The following is a 17,383-nucleotide window of genomic DNA, read 5'->3' as shown; positions in this document are numbered from 1 at the left end:
GACTCTGTACTTTCACTGCCAAACCCACCGGGGTTCCATCCCTAGGTGGGGAACTGAGATCCCGCAGGCTGTGCAGCACAGCCAAAAAAAAAAAAAAAGTAAAAACAACAACAAAAAGAAACAATTCATTACTTGTAAGGCATTTGTTCATTCTGACTTCAAGTCCTTATAAATGAAAGGATTTTTATCGCAGCTTAAGAACAATATAGAAGAACTTAATAAAGACCCATATTTGAAAACCAGAGGTTAGAATACACAGCAAGTTATCTAAGTGCCTTGTGAGATTCACACACACACACAGGCACACGCACATGCACTCACGTACACACATGTCCATAAAAATTAGCCATTCTAGGGAAGACCAAAAAAGTCATCAATTAATCATCTGTTTTCTGACTGTATACAGATGCAAGTAGAATAATAATACTAACAAGGACACTTTGTTGAGTAAACTACACATCTCCCAAATTTCTTTTTTTTTTAAACCTTATCACCACCTTGCAAGCCTCACTTTACAGTAGTGAGAATTTAGGCCTAGGGATGCTACGTGTCTTGTCCATGTCACACCTTTTACTCTGGGACCTGCCGTGTACGAGCTATGCCTATACAGTACTACCGCAAACCCTGCCACTCGCGCCACCAGACCACGCTAAACAAAGAAGCAGACCCAACAGGCCAAAAATGTACACCTTCATGGAAACGATGTGCATCTATATTTAAAAGTTTTATTTCTTTTATTACCATCTGTTTTCTGGTTAATATGACCTTAAGCTTCTTAGAGTCACTAAATCAAAACTATTTATATTTATTCTACGGATAAAGAAGATGTGGCACATATATACAATGGAATATTACTCAGCCATAAAAAGAAACAAAATAGAGTTATTTGCAGTGAGGTGGATGGACCTAGAGACTGTCCTACAGAGTGAAGTAAGTCAGAAAGAGAGAAGCAAATACCGTATGCTAACACATATTTATGGAATCTAAAAAATTCTTTTAAAAAAGTTCTGATGAACCTAGGGGCAGGACAGGAATAAAAGACGCAGATGTAGAGAACGGACTTGAGGACACAGGGACGGGGAAGGGTAAGCTGGGACGAAGTGAGAGAGTGGCATGGATATATATACACTACCAAATGTAAAATATCTACCAAATATCTACCAAAATAACTACCAAATATCTATTTTACATTTACTACCAAATGTAAAATAGATAGCTAGTGGGAAGCAGCCGCATTGCACAGGGAGATCAGCCCGGTGCTTTGTGACCACCTAGAGGGGTGGGATAGGGAGGGTGGGAGGGAGGCTGAAGAGGGAGGGGATATGGGGATATATATGGATATATGTATACGTTTAGCTGATTCACTTTGTTATACAGCAGCAACTAACACACCACTGTAAAGCAATTATACTCCAATAAAGATGTTAAAAATATATATATATACTTATTCTAAATACCGTAAACAAAGTAACTTCACCAAGTTATTATCAGCTAAAAACCCTGAGGATAAAAGAGACATTTTCCCTGCTAAGGAAACAGGAAATGAATTGAGGAGATTAAAATGGCTTCCAGATGATCTTCAGCACGTGAAGGGCACAGATTTCTAAAAGAGAACAGTATGCTTCAACTTTAGTACTTCATGTAGAGACCACAATGATGCCTCCGGACCTGTTGTCCTAGAGTGTACTTCCCCTAAGTATGAAGGGTTTGAACCTTTAGTATATGTAAGCTGGGGGTAAGGAGTGGATTTGTTAACACGAGTAAAGAGAATCTAGATTTCTTGAATAGCTCTCCCTACCTCTTCTCTCAGGGCACTCGCACGCCTATACTGAGACTTCCCAGAAGGATTTGCTGAGGCTTCATTTGGCTCTCGCATTAACAAGCCAAAGCTCTATTTTCAACAAGTGAGAGACGTCTCTTGCCAAATTCAATGGCCCTTTTCCATTTTCTTTGCCCTTGATCACTTCTTTTAGTCCTGAACACTGCTGACAATCCTCTTCCTTTCTACCTTTCATGGAAACAACACTTCCCTTAGGGTCCCTAACACCCTCCTAGTTTTCTGCCTTGCATTTGGACCACAACCTCTCTTTCCTCTTCCTTTCCTCTTAACAAAAGACACTGACTCCCAAGGCAGGCACCTTGATCTTCTAGGTGATATGGTCTTTCCCCTCCACTGTCCCATTCTGTCCCACGGGTTCCAACATCACCTGACATGACATTCACAGGAAAAAAAAAAAATTAACTTCTTTATCCACAATTTGGGCTTGAAATTCTCACTACCTTCAAATAAGCACCTTCCACGCTAAGTAGCCTATGAGCTTCTCTGTCCTGCCAACAGAACAATCCAAGAGGCCCTTGCTCACGCCAACTACCCAACTCAACTGCCCTGCACGCTGTGGTCCATCGTCTTTCTGGTCCAGCTCCAGAAGGACCTTCTCTAAGAGCTTCCAAATGCTTCCCCCATCTCCCCAGAGATATGCTCTCCAACACGTTCACACTTATCCCCATGCTGCCCTGGGACTGTCTCTTCCCTGCCAGGACGAGCCCCACGAAGAACCACCGAAGCCAGTACCCAACCCTCCCCTTCCTCAATACACACACACACGCACACACACATGCTGTCTCTAGGCCCGTCTCATCCCAAAGGCAGGAGGTTATTCAACAGTATCTACTTACATCTTAGTGTGAATTTACATCACATTTATATTAAGTCTAAGCACTTTCTTATGCTTTTTAATTGTGAAATAAGAAAAAAAAGAGAGACAGAGGCAGACATACGGAACAGTACAACAGAGCGTGTACGTGCCAAAACAGCAGGTACAGTCATAAAAGAGGAAGAGGAACAGAGGAAGGTGAAGGAAATGGTTGAGAGCTTGAGTTCTTCTGATAGAAAAACAGAACTTCAAACACTTGTTTTAACAGTATCGGCAGTGCTGGGAAAGAAACTCTACTTCTCTGAGTCACTCTTTTCTCATCTGTAAAGAAATTATAGTTAACAGATGGTAACTAGACTTGTGCTGATGATCACTGTGCAGTGTATACAGATGTCGACTTATAATGCTGTCCACCTGAAACGTACATAATAAAAAATTCTATTTATGAAAAGAGCACTATCACTTAATCCACATGACAGCTAGGAGGAATAATTTTTTAAAAGCACTTTAAGAGAAAGTCGGCCTGCATAAAAACAGACAAAAAGTTTCAGCTTCCCTTTTTCCCTCATTTCTGAATGAAGCTCCTTTGGAAACCTGCGCTTCTCAGCTTTACGTGCCATCTCAGAACGATTCCTGAAAAAAGTGGTATAAAGTGCAGCACTGGGAAAGCATGAAGTAGACTCAGATGTCTGAGATGGGACAGAAAGAAGTGTTTTTGTTCTCAAATTTTTAATTATTTTCTTTTGTTTTTGAACAAGGTAAAGCTGTTTTCTTCTGCTCTGTCTCCAGTTAACTCCTGGGGATGGTCCACGCTCAAGCCGGAGGACACCAGTCAGGGAGTTGTAAGATCTTTTTCATGACTAAAACCCAGAGTTTCATGACGATGCATTGTCCCCAGTGCAGGATATTCAGCTAAGGAGGCTCATCTTCAAATTTTCCAGGATGTTTCTTACCTTATGATACTTGCTTACCTTTGGGCATCTTTACAATTGGTTGAGCAAAGTCAATTTTACATGGTTTAAACTTGTTTTTGAAAAACATGCTTTGAACTTGCTCAATCCAGAACTGAACTTGAACAAGAAAAACAAAACCAACAAAACCCTGATATAACAAAACCAACTTGACTTATTGAGAGAAGCACAGCCTGAAAGTCAGTCATATCAGAGTGAGAAAGACATCAACTGTAAAGAATTAAAAGACATTTGTTCATCCATTTATTTATCCATTTATTGAGTGCCTACTAAATACCTGGCACTATTCAAGGCTTGAAAACACATAAAAACACTCATATTCTTGTGGGAGTAACAGCCACACCAAAAAATATATCATCCAACAGCAAGTGATGCTAAGTGCTATGAAATATAAGAGTATGGGGTCACAGGGCTGATTATTTTATAGAAAGGGAGACAGGGAGGAGGAGGTATCATTTAAGCTGAGATCTGAATAGGTGAAGGAAATGCTTTCATGCAGAAGGAACAGCAATGCAAATGCCCTAAAATAAAAACCTTCTTTGCACATGTAAGGAATAGCAGGAAGCCAGGATGACTGGAGCATGGCAAGCAAGATGGGAGAGTGGGAGCAGAGAGGAGATAGGCAAACAGGGAATAGGTCATGTGGGGACCTGGAGACCATGGGTTTAAAACTCAGATTTTATTCTCAATGTAATGGTAGCCGTTGTGGAGGGAAGAGAGGGCAAGAGTTGAATGTACAATCTCTGGTTCACTTTTTTTAAGAGGAACCTGGCTGTTACTTTGGAAGCAGGGAGGTGATGATGGACATGGTAAGAGGTGGTCAGATTCTGGGTGTATCTGGAGATACAGCCACTTGGATTTCTTGACAGACTGGATGTGGGGTGTGATAAAAATAGGAGGCAACAGTGACTTCGAAGTTGGGAACCTGAGCAAGGGGGTGAACGGTGGTGCCATTTACTAAAATGCGAAACACTGAGGGGATGAGTAGGTGGGTGGTAAGGAGGGAGAGGAACTAAGAATTTTGTTTTGAACAAAGTGTGATGCGCTTATTTGACCTACAATTGGAAATCTTGAGACTGTGTGTGTGGGTATACACATACATATATGAGGGGGGGTGTTAGAGACAATGTCAGGGTCAGGAATATAAATGTGGAAGCTATCAGCACACAGAAGGTGTACAAAGCTATGGATCTGATAACAGCCGCAAGGGGAGAGGCTGTAGACAAAGAAGAGACAACATGGAAAGATGAATGGACCCCAGGGCACTCTAATATTTACCCAAATAATTAGGATTCAGCAAAGGGAAATCCGAAATATCAAGTTAAATGGGAGAAAAACCCAGAGGGCAATTGAAGAAAATGTTTCAAGAAGGAAGGTGTGGCCAACTACGTCTGATGCTACTGATATATGGATGATGTGTTTTTAGGCAATAGGGTAAAATTCCAAATTGATTAGATACCACTCAAGAAGTAAAGGTAAAATGCTTATTTTCTCCTTCCTCAGGTAGAATGAGAGACCCCAAACTCTAAGGAGAAAGCATTCCGGAATCAAACTTTGTAACAAGGTTGGTAACAACCACCCTTCCTTTGAATATTATGAAATGGTGATATAATAAAATAAATCAGGTATTTCCTTCCCAGCTCAGACACCTAAGTCAAATTTAAATCTAGTCAAGAATGCAAAATCTTTGATCATGACCTTGGCTTCAGTCCTTACAAGTCTAAAACACTAACTAGAAAGTATCCTCATCAAAACTATGACATATATTTCGAAGCACTATACAGTAAAATACTGTACAATTTTGGTGTACCTTGTACTACTTAAAATCAGGTAGTATACGAGAAAAAACTGGGAATTTTATAAATTGTTTAGAGAAGAAACTAGTTAGATATAATTAATCTCCAACTCAGCATCATCATATAACCATGTTTCCCTTCTGTAACACTTTCAAGAGTTTATGGAGCACTTAGATACACCAGAACATACAAACCTAAAGTCTGAAATTACTCAAGAGTGTCTGTTAGCAGTGCTGTAGCTTACATAATGTTTGATCATGAGCTTCCAGGCACTAACATCACAAGACAGAACCTGTTGTGTGTGGAGGACTTGTCATAAACGGAAAGCAGCTAATCTTACAGCTTTAGATGGAATGAAGACTGACAGCCCATTATCTTCCTGACTTATAAATCCTTCACCACGATTTACCGACCGGTGTCCCTCTTGAACAATGGCATATACTCATTAAGAGTCAGATTGCTTGGGTTCAAATCCCCAACCACCACTTACTAGTTCTAGTGTTTCCTTGAGCAAATTATTTTACCTCTCACCCTTCTTTTTCCTCATCTGGAAACACACACACACACACACACACACACGTTTGGGTAATCATAGTCCTTCATTATAAGAGCATGTGTATGATGCTCTAGCCACATGTCTTCCACATACTTAGAAAAATAAATACTAGTTGCTTTAACTGTCAGTTACTTACCTACTCTTGTCAAACCTTCACTAGGAGGTAACCCACCATTCAAGTCAGTCCATTCTGGTGTAGGACAGCTCTTTATTTATAGAAGGGTCTTTAAAATACTTGAGTCAAAAGTCTCCTTGCGCTCAATCAGTTATTACCCGTTCTACCCTCTAAGCCCACGGAAGACTTTTCTATCTTCTCTCCTTAGGACACTCCCCCAGGTACTTAAAGACAGGTGTGATGTCTAGGGCTGCGCACTATCATCTAAACACACGTTAAGCACCAAACTGAGCATCCTGTACCCGGGAATTAGAACCAGGCTTCGAGAAGCCTATCAGGGAGGATTTTACAGTCTTCGCAAAGGCTGTTTATGGGGCCGTGAGGCGATTCATCTGTAAGTGGCAGGGTGAGTGTGCTAAACCTGTTTTCAAAGCTGTGCATACATGACAGGTATCATCCTTATTGAGAGCTTTGAGTACATCAAAAGTGTTTTTAAAGAAACATACCCGACAATTACCTTTGGAAAGAGTCAACGCGGGTACAACACATAGTTTATCATTTCCTCGGGCTCACATACATTTTTGACGGTTAACAGATTTAAGGAGATCTACAGACATCAATTAAAGCAGCCAACCTTTTGACTGGACACAAAACTTTCATTTGTTCAACAAGAACCTGAGAACTGTCTGTCAGGGACTGTAGGGCACAGGAACAATATGGCAATTCAATCTGCAGATAACAGATGTAACTGATGGAAGTGTTCACCTACAATCTATTTCTCCGAACGAGAAGAGTCGGGTGCATGTGCTGATGTTGCTCGGTTTTTCTTAACTCACCGTCTCAAAACCAGTGCTTTTCTAAAATTCAAATGGTGTTACGTTGAGAAGTGATTTTGAAAGGAAGGAGAAAAAAGGAGCCAGTTAGTCTCAGTAGAAATCCCTGATCACCCAAAGCCCTCTAGGCGTCCAGAGGGCGCCCTGCAGCACTGCAGAGAAGGCCAAGAGCCCAAGGGGTTGAACGGATCGCACACTTCCTTTCACACACCGGGGAAATTACTCCTCTCTCAGCCTCGGAGAAGCTTTAAGAATTCCTCAAAACAGCCAAGTGTTCCATTCTTTATCTCATAATTGTGTTCAGAACTCAACAGGCCTATCTCCAAACAACCCAAAAGCAAAGTGAGACAACTCAGGGGATGCTTCCTCGATGGCCCTACCCTGGCTTATGACCTTAGAGACTTACCTTACCAGGCCAGGGGCCCTCTGAGCCTTTTGTGACCTCATTTAGAGGAGGTAGAACCCTCCCAGTTTCAGCTTCAACCTTCCTCACTGGAGAAAACCCAATGAGTCATCGGTTAGACAAATGTTTAACTTCATTAGTGACCTAAGAAAAAGTAGAATGTACATCTTTCATCTATTTATTTAGAGGGAAAATGCAAATGACAATTTCTAATTCTGGCCAGAATAATGAGAGCAGCCTCTGCTCATGGCTGCAAATTAGCACAAAGCTTTCACAGAGACTTGATGATGTGTATCAAGAACCAAAAAATCATTCATTTCCTTTGGCCCAGGGAGTTCATTTCTCTAGCCAGTTCAAGAACACTCTTTTATTAAAGGTACCAGTTCCTAGTATTTTCCCCCACTTTAAGAAGAGGTCCACTTCTAGCTTTCAGTGTACCAGTACATTGGAAGGATCCAGAATGACTGACACTGCTAGAATCCTCCCACTTCCTCAGGAAATTCCTTGTCATATCTGTTTACCCTTCCTGGAATCAAGCTATTCTAACGGCATCTCTGCCCTGGTTCCTCTTTGTGTGAATCAGTTCCTTCCCAAGAGAATTCTGTGAACGCCCTCATCTCTCACCACCCCTCCTGTCCTAGGATCCTTTCTTATTTGCTAAATAAAGAGGATGTGTTTACGAAACAGTAAGATGCTGCATAAAGAAAAAAGAAACCAATTGACATCAAGACACTCCTTGGCTGCTCACAACTGCCCTGAGAAATCTATGATGCTAGAAATCTGAAGAGTGGAGAGGTAAAGACAGATGTGCCCTTCTGGAAGGAAACTTTCTTGAGTGGTAAAAATATTCAATATCTTGATTGGGGTGCTGGGTACATGGGCCTATACATTTGACAAAAAGGTATATCCTGCAACTCTACACTTAAAATCTATGCATTTCACTGCGTACAAAGTTTACCTGAACAAAAATAAACTACTCTGGGGCTTCCCTGGTGGCGCAGCGGTTAAGAATCTGCCTGCTAGTGCAGGTGACACGAGTTCAAGCCCTGGTCTGGGAAGATCCCGCATGCCGCGGAGCAACGAAGCCCAATCGCCACAGCTACTGAGCCTGCACTCCAGAGCCCGCGAGCCACAGCTACTGAAGCCCACGCACCTAGAGCCCAGGCTCTGCAACTAGAGAAGCCACCTCAATGAGAAGCCCACGCACTGCAACAAAGAGTAGCCCCTGCTTGCCACAACTAGAGAAAGCCCACGTGCAGCAACAAGGACCCAACGCAGCCAAAAATAAATAAACAAATTTTTTTTAATGTAAAAAATAAAAATAAATAAACCTCTCCAACCAACTCCTGAAAGTTGTGCTGTAGGCAACCTGAAGACCTCTCAACAAATTACAAAGTCACAGTGCTCTAGTTCAGGGGGCAAAGGTCTTAGCCCCACTCCAGCCTCGACTCAAGTGCTGCCTCCTCTGTGAGCTCAGGCTGCCTCCCAAATGCCATCACTACACACAAGGCAAAATTCCATCACAGCAATTATCTGATGGCGCTGCAGGGTCTGTTTGCATACCTGTTCCTCATGGGGTGCACTCTGTCTGGAGGTCCTAGAAAGATACTAAAGAATTGGCAGTTGAATCAGTCAGCCCAGCAAGTGCCTGGTGCAGAGTAGGCACTTCATAGGCATTTTCTGGATAACAGAACGACTGAATGTAAGTCCCCATGAGGGAAACCAGTAACTAAAAGGCAGGAGTAGAGTGACATCACTCAGGAACAGGGTTGGGGCAGAAGAGGAAATACTGAGTAAATAGGTAAGTACACACCGGCACCCAGATGAAGGCATATCTTGTAGTTGGTCCCAACCAACTGCCAAAGCAACAAGCTCAGCTTTGGACACTGATGCACATTTCCACTGGGAGAAGGAAAGAGTCCTGGTCCTTAGGTTTCGTTAAAGCTCCAGCCTTAGGATTGTACATTCACTCAACAAGTGTTTACCTGGCACTGTGCCAAATTCCTCAAGCAAAAGACAAGCTATCGTTCCTGCCCTCAGTTAGCGCCTAGTCTAATACGGAAGAATGTTTGTAATTATACCACAGAGAGAAAAAAGAAAAATCCATACAAGCAATAGTGATAAGGAAGGAATGGGTGGGGTGGAGGCTTGGTGGCCTAGAAAAGGCTTCACATAAAGCTTGACTGTAGAGCCCAAGCATGGAAGAATGCAGAGGAGCAACACACATCAGGTAAACAGGAATAACAGGCATTCCACACACAACAGCCTGGAGGTGAGAAAACAGCACCCTGTGTGGGGCGGGGAAACACAAGCAAGGATTAGTGAGCAATAATTCCTTTCCAGTCAGCATCTCATTCAACTGGCGTAAGCACCACTGGAGGCTCAAGGAAGAACCCTGACTGAGGCCGACAGCATTTAAGAAGCTGAGCCAGGACTTGAACAATGATTTGATTCCAAAACGGTGTTTTGGGTTTTTTTTCAGCTTTATTGAGATTTAATTGGCACACAGCTTGGTACGAGTTAAAGGTGTACCACCTAACAATTTGACATATATTGTGAGATGATTACCACAGTAAGCTCAGTCAACATCCATCTCCTCATATAGTTACAAAAAACTTTTTTCCTTGTGATGAGAACTTTTAAGATTTACTCTCTTGGTAACTTTCAAATATACTGTACAGCAGTGTTAATTGCAGTCATCATGAATTGGATGACGGTGGTCAAAAGGTACAAACTTCTAGTTATAAGATAAATAAGTTCTGGGGATATCTGTACAAATCTGTGCTTTTAATGTCTATGTTATCTGGCAACTATGCAAATAGTAATGGAGAAAATGAGCAAAAAATAAAGATAGATATACAGACGGAGACCAGATTGTAAAAGGGCTGTGAATGCTACACTTCACAGCTTAATGAAAATGCAGACTTTTAAAATATTTTCATGGCTCCTCAGAAAACAAAAAACAAAATCAGGTTTATATTCTGAAAAACTAATTTTAATTGCAACAGCTAGTGTAAGAATTGCTTTCTAACATTTAAAATTTTAAACAAAGTTTTACCATCAGAGTCTTTTCAAGCTTAATATCTGTTAATTGAAATGATACATAATTACCAGAAATGCTTCTATGAATTCAGTAACATTTTCAAATGCATGTTTACGTCGCTCTACATCCATTTGAAAAGCAACAGTACAAACCATGAGACCTTCATTTAGTCTACAGACAACACTGGTATGCACTGAGGATTCAAGTGCACCCAGCAAACCCTTTCACACCAGACCACAGGTTGGAAACCACCAGTAGAAGGGATGCTCTACATCCATTTGAAAAGCAACAGTACAAATCATGAGACCTTCATTTAGTCTACAGACAACACTGGTATGCACTGAGGATTCAAGTGCACCCAGCAAACCCTTTCACACCAGACCACAGGTTGGAAACCGCCAGTAGAAGGGATGCAGTTTACAGAGAAAGAGGGAAACCACTTTGGCGAATTTTGTAAATATCAGTGGGGGACCCACAGAGTGCGATTCTTTAAAAATTCAGCACTAGAGGCAAACAAAAGTGATGACCAGCACACAACTCCCAAAGGACAAAAATGGGGCAGGTGGAGAAACAGACCAGTTGGAAGTAACTGGGGAAGGATTCACATTCTGGTGCCAGGCATGGCAATGAGCTCAAGTTGGCATCCCTTTGGTCCTTCTACAGGGTGACAGTGATACTGAAAACTTCAAACACAGAGATAACAGGACGGGCAGGTGAGCAGGAAGGTGTTGAATTAAGTTAGCCTGATCCGCTCCAGTCATAAAAATTACTACTGTGTTTAAACCTCAAGCTAGATAGGAACATTAAGTCACAAACTGGAACGGGTGACCAACCAATGCAATGAGCAATATACTCAGTTTTCAATTTCATTGGTATTTTGTCTGCTTATCACAGGTTTTTAAATGCTCCATAAACAGAGGGACAGAGGCAACTATTAGGTACAGAAAATTAAAAGGTGCTGAAGAAAAGGATTAAAATTAGAGGGTCCAGGCTGCATTTTCTACCACTTCCTCTCCCACTCCATGACCTTGCTAGAATCAAGCTTCCCCTCTGCCTCTGCCTTCAAACCATTACGTTATTTGGCTTTTAACCCGTGTTTAATCATAAACTAGCTCAATACATTATTAATATTCCAAACCACATTTCCAACCAGATAATAATCCAATATCATGGTGATGAATTACCTTAAAAGGTTATGTTCCTACATTTGTTTTGATTTCAAATATGAAACTAACCAGAAGTATATATACACTTTTAAATATCGAAGAAACAATTTGAAATAAACAAAAAGTCATGAAATGACAATAACTGGCAGAATAACAAGCACTAGCCCTCACCCTACCCTTTCCCCTCCTCCCAAAACAAAACAAATTTAAGACTGTAACTTTGGTTGTGGGAATAATACATTAGTTATTTTAAATCGCTGATGGAGAATGGAAATGGCAAAGACATACTGCCATGGACTCTGGTCACCTTCCAAAGATTTACAAGGTTATTGAAGTTTTCTGACCTTGGGTTGGTCAAAGCTGCAGCTGAGAATAAAGGTAGCAGATTATATTATATGCATATTACATACAATACACATAATATGTATATTATAGTATATATTAATGTATTTATTTGTGTTATATGTATATATAAAAATACATATATATGAATGATATAATTCACATAATATAATACATATATGTTTATATGTGTGTACTGTGTATATATAAAATATATATATATATGAATGAACCACTTATGCTTCAATGTATGTAGAAGAAAGTCTGACAGAAATGGAAAAATGGAGCAGGACTATCAGTAAGCAGGAGAAAGATTTACACTATAATCTTCCTTGCTTTCCAAAATAGTTTATAAATACACTTTTGAATCAATAGTTTATCCTCAAATTAGGGGTTCTCAGGGTTAAGTGGTTGTGGAAGGAGACACTCATTCACTCTGCTTCTTTGGGCAAGAGCAATATTTTAAATATGTGCTCTCGTTATAAAGGCGAAGCTAAGCAGACAGATAAATTTGGACACTAGCTGGAGAAATAACACAAACCTAACAGTGAACACAATGCTGTCACTTCCATGTCCCAAGTATACCAAAAGTGTATGTGAATATGTAAATTATTCACATATCTTCGATGAACGTACTGCCTCGCTCCCCGTGGCACTAGGGGAAAAAAGTCACTTAATTTTAATTTCATAAGAGTTAACCACATTAAAATTATATGGCAAAGCCTTTAGAAAGATTTGGCTTTCTGCTAATGATGAAAGCATTTTACAGAGTTGCCAAATCATTGCTGACACACACTTTAAAAGGGTGGAGTGGGATGGTGGCAGGAAGATGAGCACATTTACCGTGCATACGGGGTATCTTTTATCACAACACACCTCCCCAGAGTTTATTAGATACAAATTTCTCACAGAAGTCTCCAATTATAAGCAAGCTATCACACACACAAAAATGCTTAGATTTCAAAAATCTGTATACCGAAAAAGGAAAGGGTGTGAAATCGTCCATATTCACAGATTCCCTGAAGCAAATACAGAACTTGCAGATACAAACTCCACACAGGAGCCCTGTATGGCCAAAAAAGTACCCCCATATTCCTTCCCTTCTCCCTCTCTCCATCTCAACATTCAAACACAGAAGGGCAAGTCTGATTTCTAAAATTATGCAGTACACATACTGCTAATGGAAAATTACCTTTGGAAGCCTTGACTTTTCAAGGTTTATGAATGGGGGAAGTTATTTCTCTTAAATACATTGCTGGAATTTTTCCACTCTCATTTCAATTCAGAATACAGTGTTTATTCTTCTCCCAACCTCCCCATGTCCTCCCCTCACACCGTTCTAAGTCACCTTCAAACCAGCTCAAGTTTCAGTACAAAAAGACGGCAAAGCTAATTTCTTAGACGCCCCCCCATCTCCACCCCTCGCCGCTGTCTAGTGGGTAATGATACATTCACTTTCCTTTAGCGTGAAAAACATAACATTTACAGTTTATCTTTTTTTCCACATACATAATTTATTTCTTTAAGGAGAAATGAAGTGTTTTAAAGTACTGTTTGCTTTGGGATTCTTGAATATATTGTTTTTCCATGGAATAATCTTTAAACCTAATTTGAATTTTTAAATACGTTGCGTAGACCAGCAATTGGCATCAATAACCCGTAAATGGCTGCAAGGCTGGTAAAAGCAATACTTTTGGTTCCTGATTCACATCTGCTTGGAAGACTTCTCTAGCATCATTATAAAAGTCATCTTTTTCATCCAATAATAAAACGGCTAGAAGTCCTGGTGTTAACTTTCTACAGACAAACGTAACCCTAATGCGTTGATCAAGGAACTTCCAAGAGACCATCTCCTTTTTAACGGTAAAGAGGGGAATGGAAGATCTCCTCCCTGAGGCACAGCTGATCAAGGAACTTCCAAGAGACCATCTCCTTTTTAACGGTAAAGAGGGGAATGGAAGATCTCCTCCCTGAGGCACAGCTGGGAAACTAACAACCCTTGAGTGATTGATTTCAGGATATCTTAGTCTTATCAATGCCAGACTTCGGAAAACGTACGCGCCTTGACTCACACACCCTGGGCTCCGGAAGCTGCCTCGGAGAAAGCATCTCTCCAGGTGCGCCACAGGTGTCTAACCTCCTCCAACCGCCTTCCCACACAACACACAAAACGCTGCTCAGGCAGCTATGTTTCAGGCATTTCCACTTCTAGCTACCCCAAAGAAACGCTCCCGAGGACCCTGGGCCGTCTCTGCCCAGCAGGGGCGTCCCAGGCGTCCTGGCGCGGACGTGGGCTGGTCCACAGAGATGCGCGGTCCCCAAATCCGCGGGGCCAAGCTCTCGACTCTGTCCCGGCAGAGGAGCTCGTGGGAAGCCAGCGAGACCGTCGCGGGGGAGGGCAGCGCTAAGCTTCGCTGGACGTTAAATCATAGGAGGCGCAGAACTTGCAAAGTCCCCCAAACCGCTGAGCGAACCAGCCTGAGGCGCTGCGCCAGCTAAGGTCCGGGAGGCGGCTGAAAGCAGAGTGGCAGGAGCGGCCGCGAGGCCGCCAACTCGTGCGGAAAGAAGAGGAGTAAAGGCACTCACCTCCACCCATCTCTGGGCCTCGGCGAACGCTAGGGCGCAGTCGGCCTCCACCTCCTCCATCACTTCCAGAACTAGGGGGAGAGGGGGAGAGAGAGACATAGTGGGTGCGCGGAAAGGCGGGAGTGCGTCCGGCCCGCTGCGCCGGCCTCGCTCCGGCTACAAGACGCCCGGGCTCTCTGACCCTTTGTTGCGCCCTGCAGTTCGATAAAGTTTCGAACCCACGAGAACTTAAAGCCGGGGCTTTCTCTAAACTCCTGAAAACGCCGCGGAGACCCAGGCGGAGCGCGGGAGGCGGAGAGGGATAACAGAGGCGGCGCGCGGCACCGGCCCCGAGGACTGTTTGGACTTCAACAGTGGCTGCGCGGCCGCCGCCCTCCCGGAATGCCCCGCCCCCTCGCACCCCAGCCGCCCACCCCCGGCCGCCCAGCCGCCGCTTCCGTCCTCCCCACCCTACCCCCCGCCGCGCCCGGGGGCTCCCGGCCGCAGCGGCCTTTGTGGTCGCACAGTCTGGCCCAGGGGATGCCACCGTCCGCCAGGAGGCCGTGGCCCGGGCCACGCACCCGCTCCCGCGCCGCCCGCCGGACCGCGGCCCCGCCTGGAGGAGATGCGCCCCCGCGCCCGCATCCTGTCCGCATCCTTCCCGCCTCCGGCCGCCTGGCCGCCTTCCCTCTGCCGAGGCCCCGGCAAGTGGCGCCCCCAGGGCTCGCGGCCGCCCAGCCCGCCTGACATACCAGGAATAGCTGCTCACAATTGCACCTTTCCCAGCCAAGAAACGTCCCCCGCGGCGGAGCGCGGCCCGGCCTGCCGCCCGCACCCGCGGCCCCACTTCACAGCGCGCCGCTCCCTCTCCGGCGGAGTCCGCTGCGCGCCTGCCCCGCCGCCAGGTGAGGACGTCCGCACTCCCGGGTCTCCGCCCCCTGCCGCGGCCAGAGCTCTCCTGGCGGCAGGTGAGGGTACTGGCCTTGGCATGTGCGGCCCATTTCCCTCAGCCTGGGCCAGCCCCTCTCCTCTTCGCTTCCAGGTGGGTGAGGTGGAAGATACCTGCCACTCAGGCCCCATCCCTCCGCGAAGGGTCGGAGAGGAGGGGAACCCAGCATTCTCCCGCCCTCACCCTGAGCGTCACACCCGCCACCCTGCGTGGTCTGGGAACACTTAGGGAGCAGTAAGGTGACGGGTTATTCACCATCCGCAGGGGGCCTGGGTAGGTGCGCAGAACCGGAGGGTCGGAGGCTCAAGGGTTGCCTTACGCGGGTTCTTTTCCCACAGAAATCAGATCTCCGGAAAGGACCTGCTCGTCTGTCTAGGCTCCCTGGAATCTCGCTTCATGCTCCTGAAGCCCTATCCGGGCCACACGTTGATGTTGTCACTGTTGGAAGAAGATAAAGATCGGTTCTTACTCCGGTAAAAGAAGCCCTTTTTTTTTTCCTGTTTTTTTTTTTTTTTTTTCCCTGGTTGATCCTCTTTATGATGCAAAACGATGTCAAAGAGCAGAGAGACTAGTATAATGGATAGCTAAAACCTAGTTTTGCCTTATTTACCTCATCACATTTTCTGCTGAAAATATACATATTTCCTACTTAAAGATAGATATTTAATCTCTAAGTATTATAATATACATCTGGTTCTTTAAAGAACGCTTTTCTACATAACCATATTACCATTTCACACCTAACTAAAGCTAACCTTAATTACTTAGTATTAATATATGCCCAGTCCAGATTCAAATTCCTCCAATGGATTCCAAAATGTCTTTTACAGCTGACTTAGACCGGAATTCAAACAATGACCACACATTTGCGTTCGGTTATCTCTTTTTTTTTTTTAGCCTAGAATAGCCTCCTCCTTCTCTCCCACTCTACCCCCTCCCCCTTTTGGGAATGACATTATCTTCTTAAAAAGAAACGAGGCGGACTTCTAGATTTGTCTTATGGCTTCTTTGTGGTCAACATATTTCTCTTCCCTCACTATTTCCTGTTACCTAGAAGTTAGATGTAAAGGCTGGATTAAACTCATTTACACTTCTGAGTAAAGATTTCACCAGCATCCTTCCCGATTGGGGTGACTTCTAGAGGAATTTGTTATGTTTATTCTCATCCAACCCTTTTTTCACTGGCATTGTCTGTAATCAGTGAGTCTGTTTAGAAGAGCTCACAGTTGTTCCTGCTAAAGTGGGAAATCGTTGACTGGATCATCTCTTTGCCTCCTGATGACACCACGATCAGGACAAACCCAAAATGAGGATGAAAGGATAAACGAAACTAGAAAGAAATTTCTTTCCGGCTATTTAAGACCTGTTCTATTAAATATTTAGTGAGCACATTATATGTGTAATGTGCTGGGTATCATAACTGTTACAAAAATTTAAAAATTTTAGACAGTGAATCCTATGGACTTGCAACCCAGTAGGAAGACAGACATTCTGCAAGCTTCGTGAGAGTTACTGTTACTACAGTTGTTTTATATATATATACTATACCATTTAAAGCTACTGCTGTGTCACTTGACTTACAGCTTTCTGGGCAGCAGCCCAGGATGGCAACAAGTGCACAGGCTTGGGAACCTGTATGACTAAGGTTACCAAGTTACCAAATTCAATGAGCTTCAATTTCCTCACCTGAAAAACGTGGCGATAATAACTACTTCAAAGGGTTCTTGTGAGAATTAAATATGATGGTGTAGGTAAAAGCCAAGGGCATTGCTTGGCATGGAGCAGGCACTTAGTAAATGATGGTTATTTCCCGTTCGTCTCTCTCTAACAGTAGTGTGTCAAATATGGATTTTTCCTAATAAGTGGGAATTTCATTTATTTGCTCAAATACTCACAGGGAAAGAGCTATAGGGTACTGCAAATTCTGTTTCAAGTCAGCTCAAGCACCAGCCATTTCTGTCTCTTTAGTGTTGCAGATCTGCAACTCACA

At 43.4% G+C, this 17,383-nt stretch overlaps 1 protein-coding gene across 32 annotated transcripts in view; it reads right to left on the bottom strand.

Annotated features, from left to right (window-relative positions):
* The window catches only part of LMO7 (LIM domain 7), a 195,654-nt gene extending 180,852 nt beyond the window's left edge, over positions 1–14,802 (bottom strand). For all 32 annotated transcript variants that reach the window (XM_059042035.2, XM_067016466.1, XM_067016468.1 and 29 more), the window contains exon 1: positions 14,466–14,802. In XM_059042035.2, coding sequence (XP_058898018.1) covers positions 14,466–14,564 — 99 coding nt within the window. In that variant the 5' untranslated portion in view covers positions 14,565–14,802. The remainder of the gene's footprint in view (positions 1–14,465) is intronic.
* Between the last annotated feature and the right edge of the window lie 2,581 nt (positions 14,803–17,383).

Source organism: Kogia breviceps, chromosome 16, assembly GCF_026419965.1.
Source record: "Kogia breviceps isolate mKogBre1 chromosome 16, mKogBre1 haplotype 1, whole genome shotgun sequence".
In the NCBI taxonomy this organism is placed as follows: domain Eukaryota; kingdom Metazoa; phylum Chordata; class Mammalia; order Artiodactyla; family Physeteridae; genus Kogia; species Kogia breviceps.
Note: the sequence above shows the minus strand (reverse complement) of the source record. Positions and strands in the feature narration are given on the sequence as shown.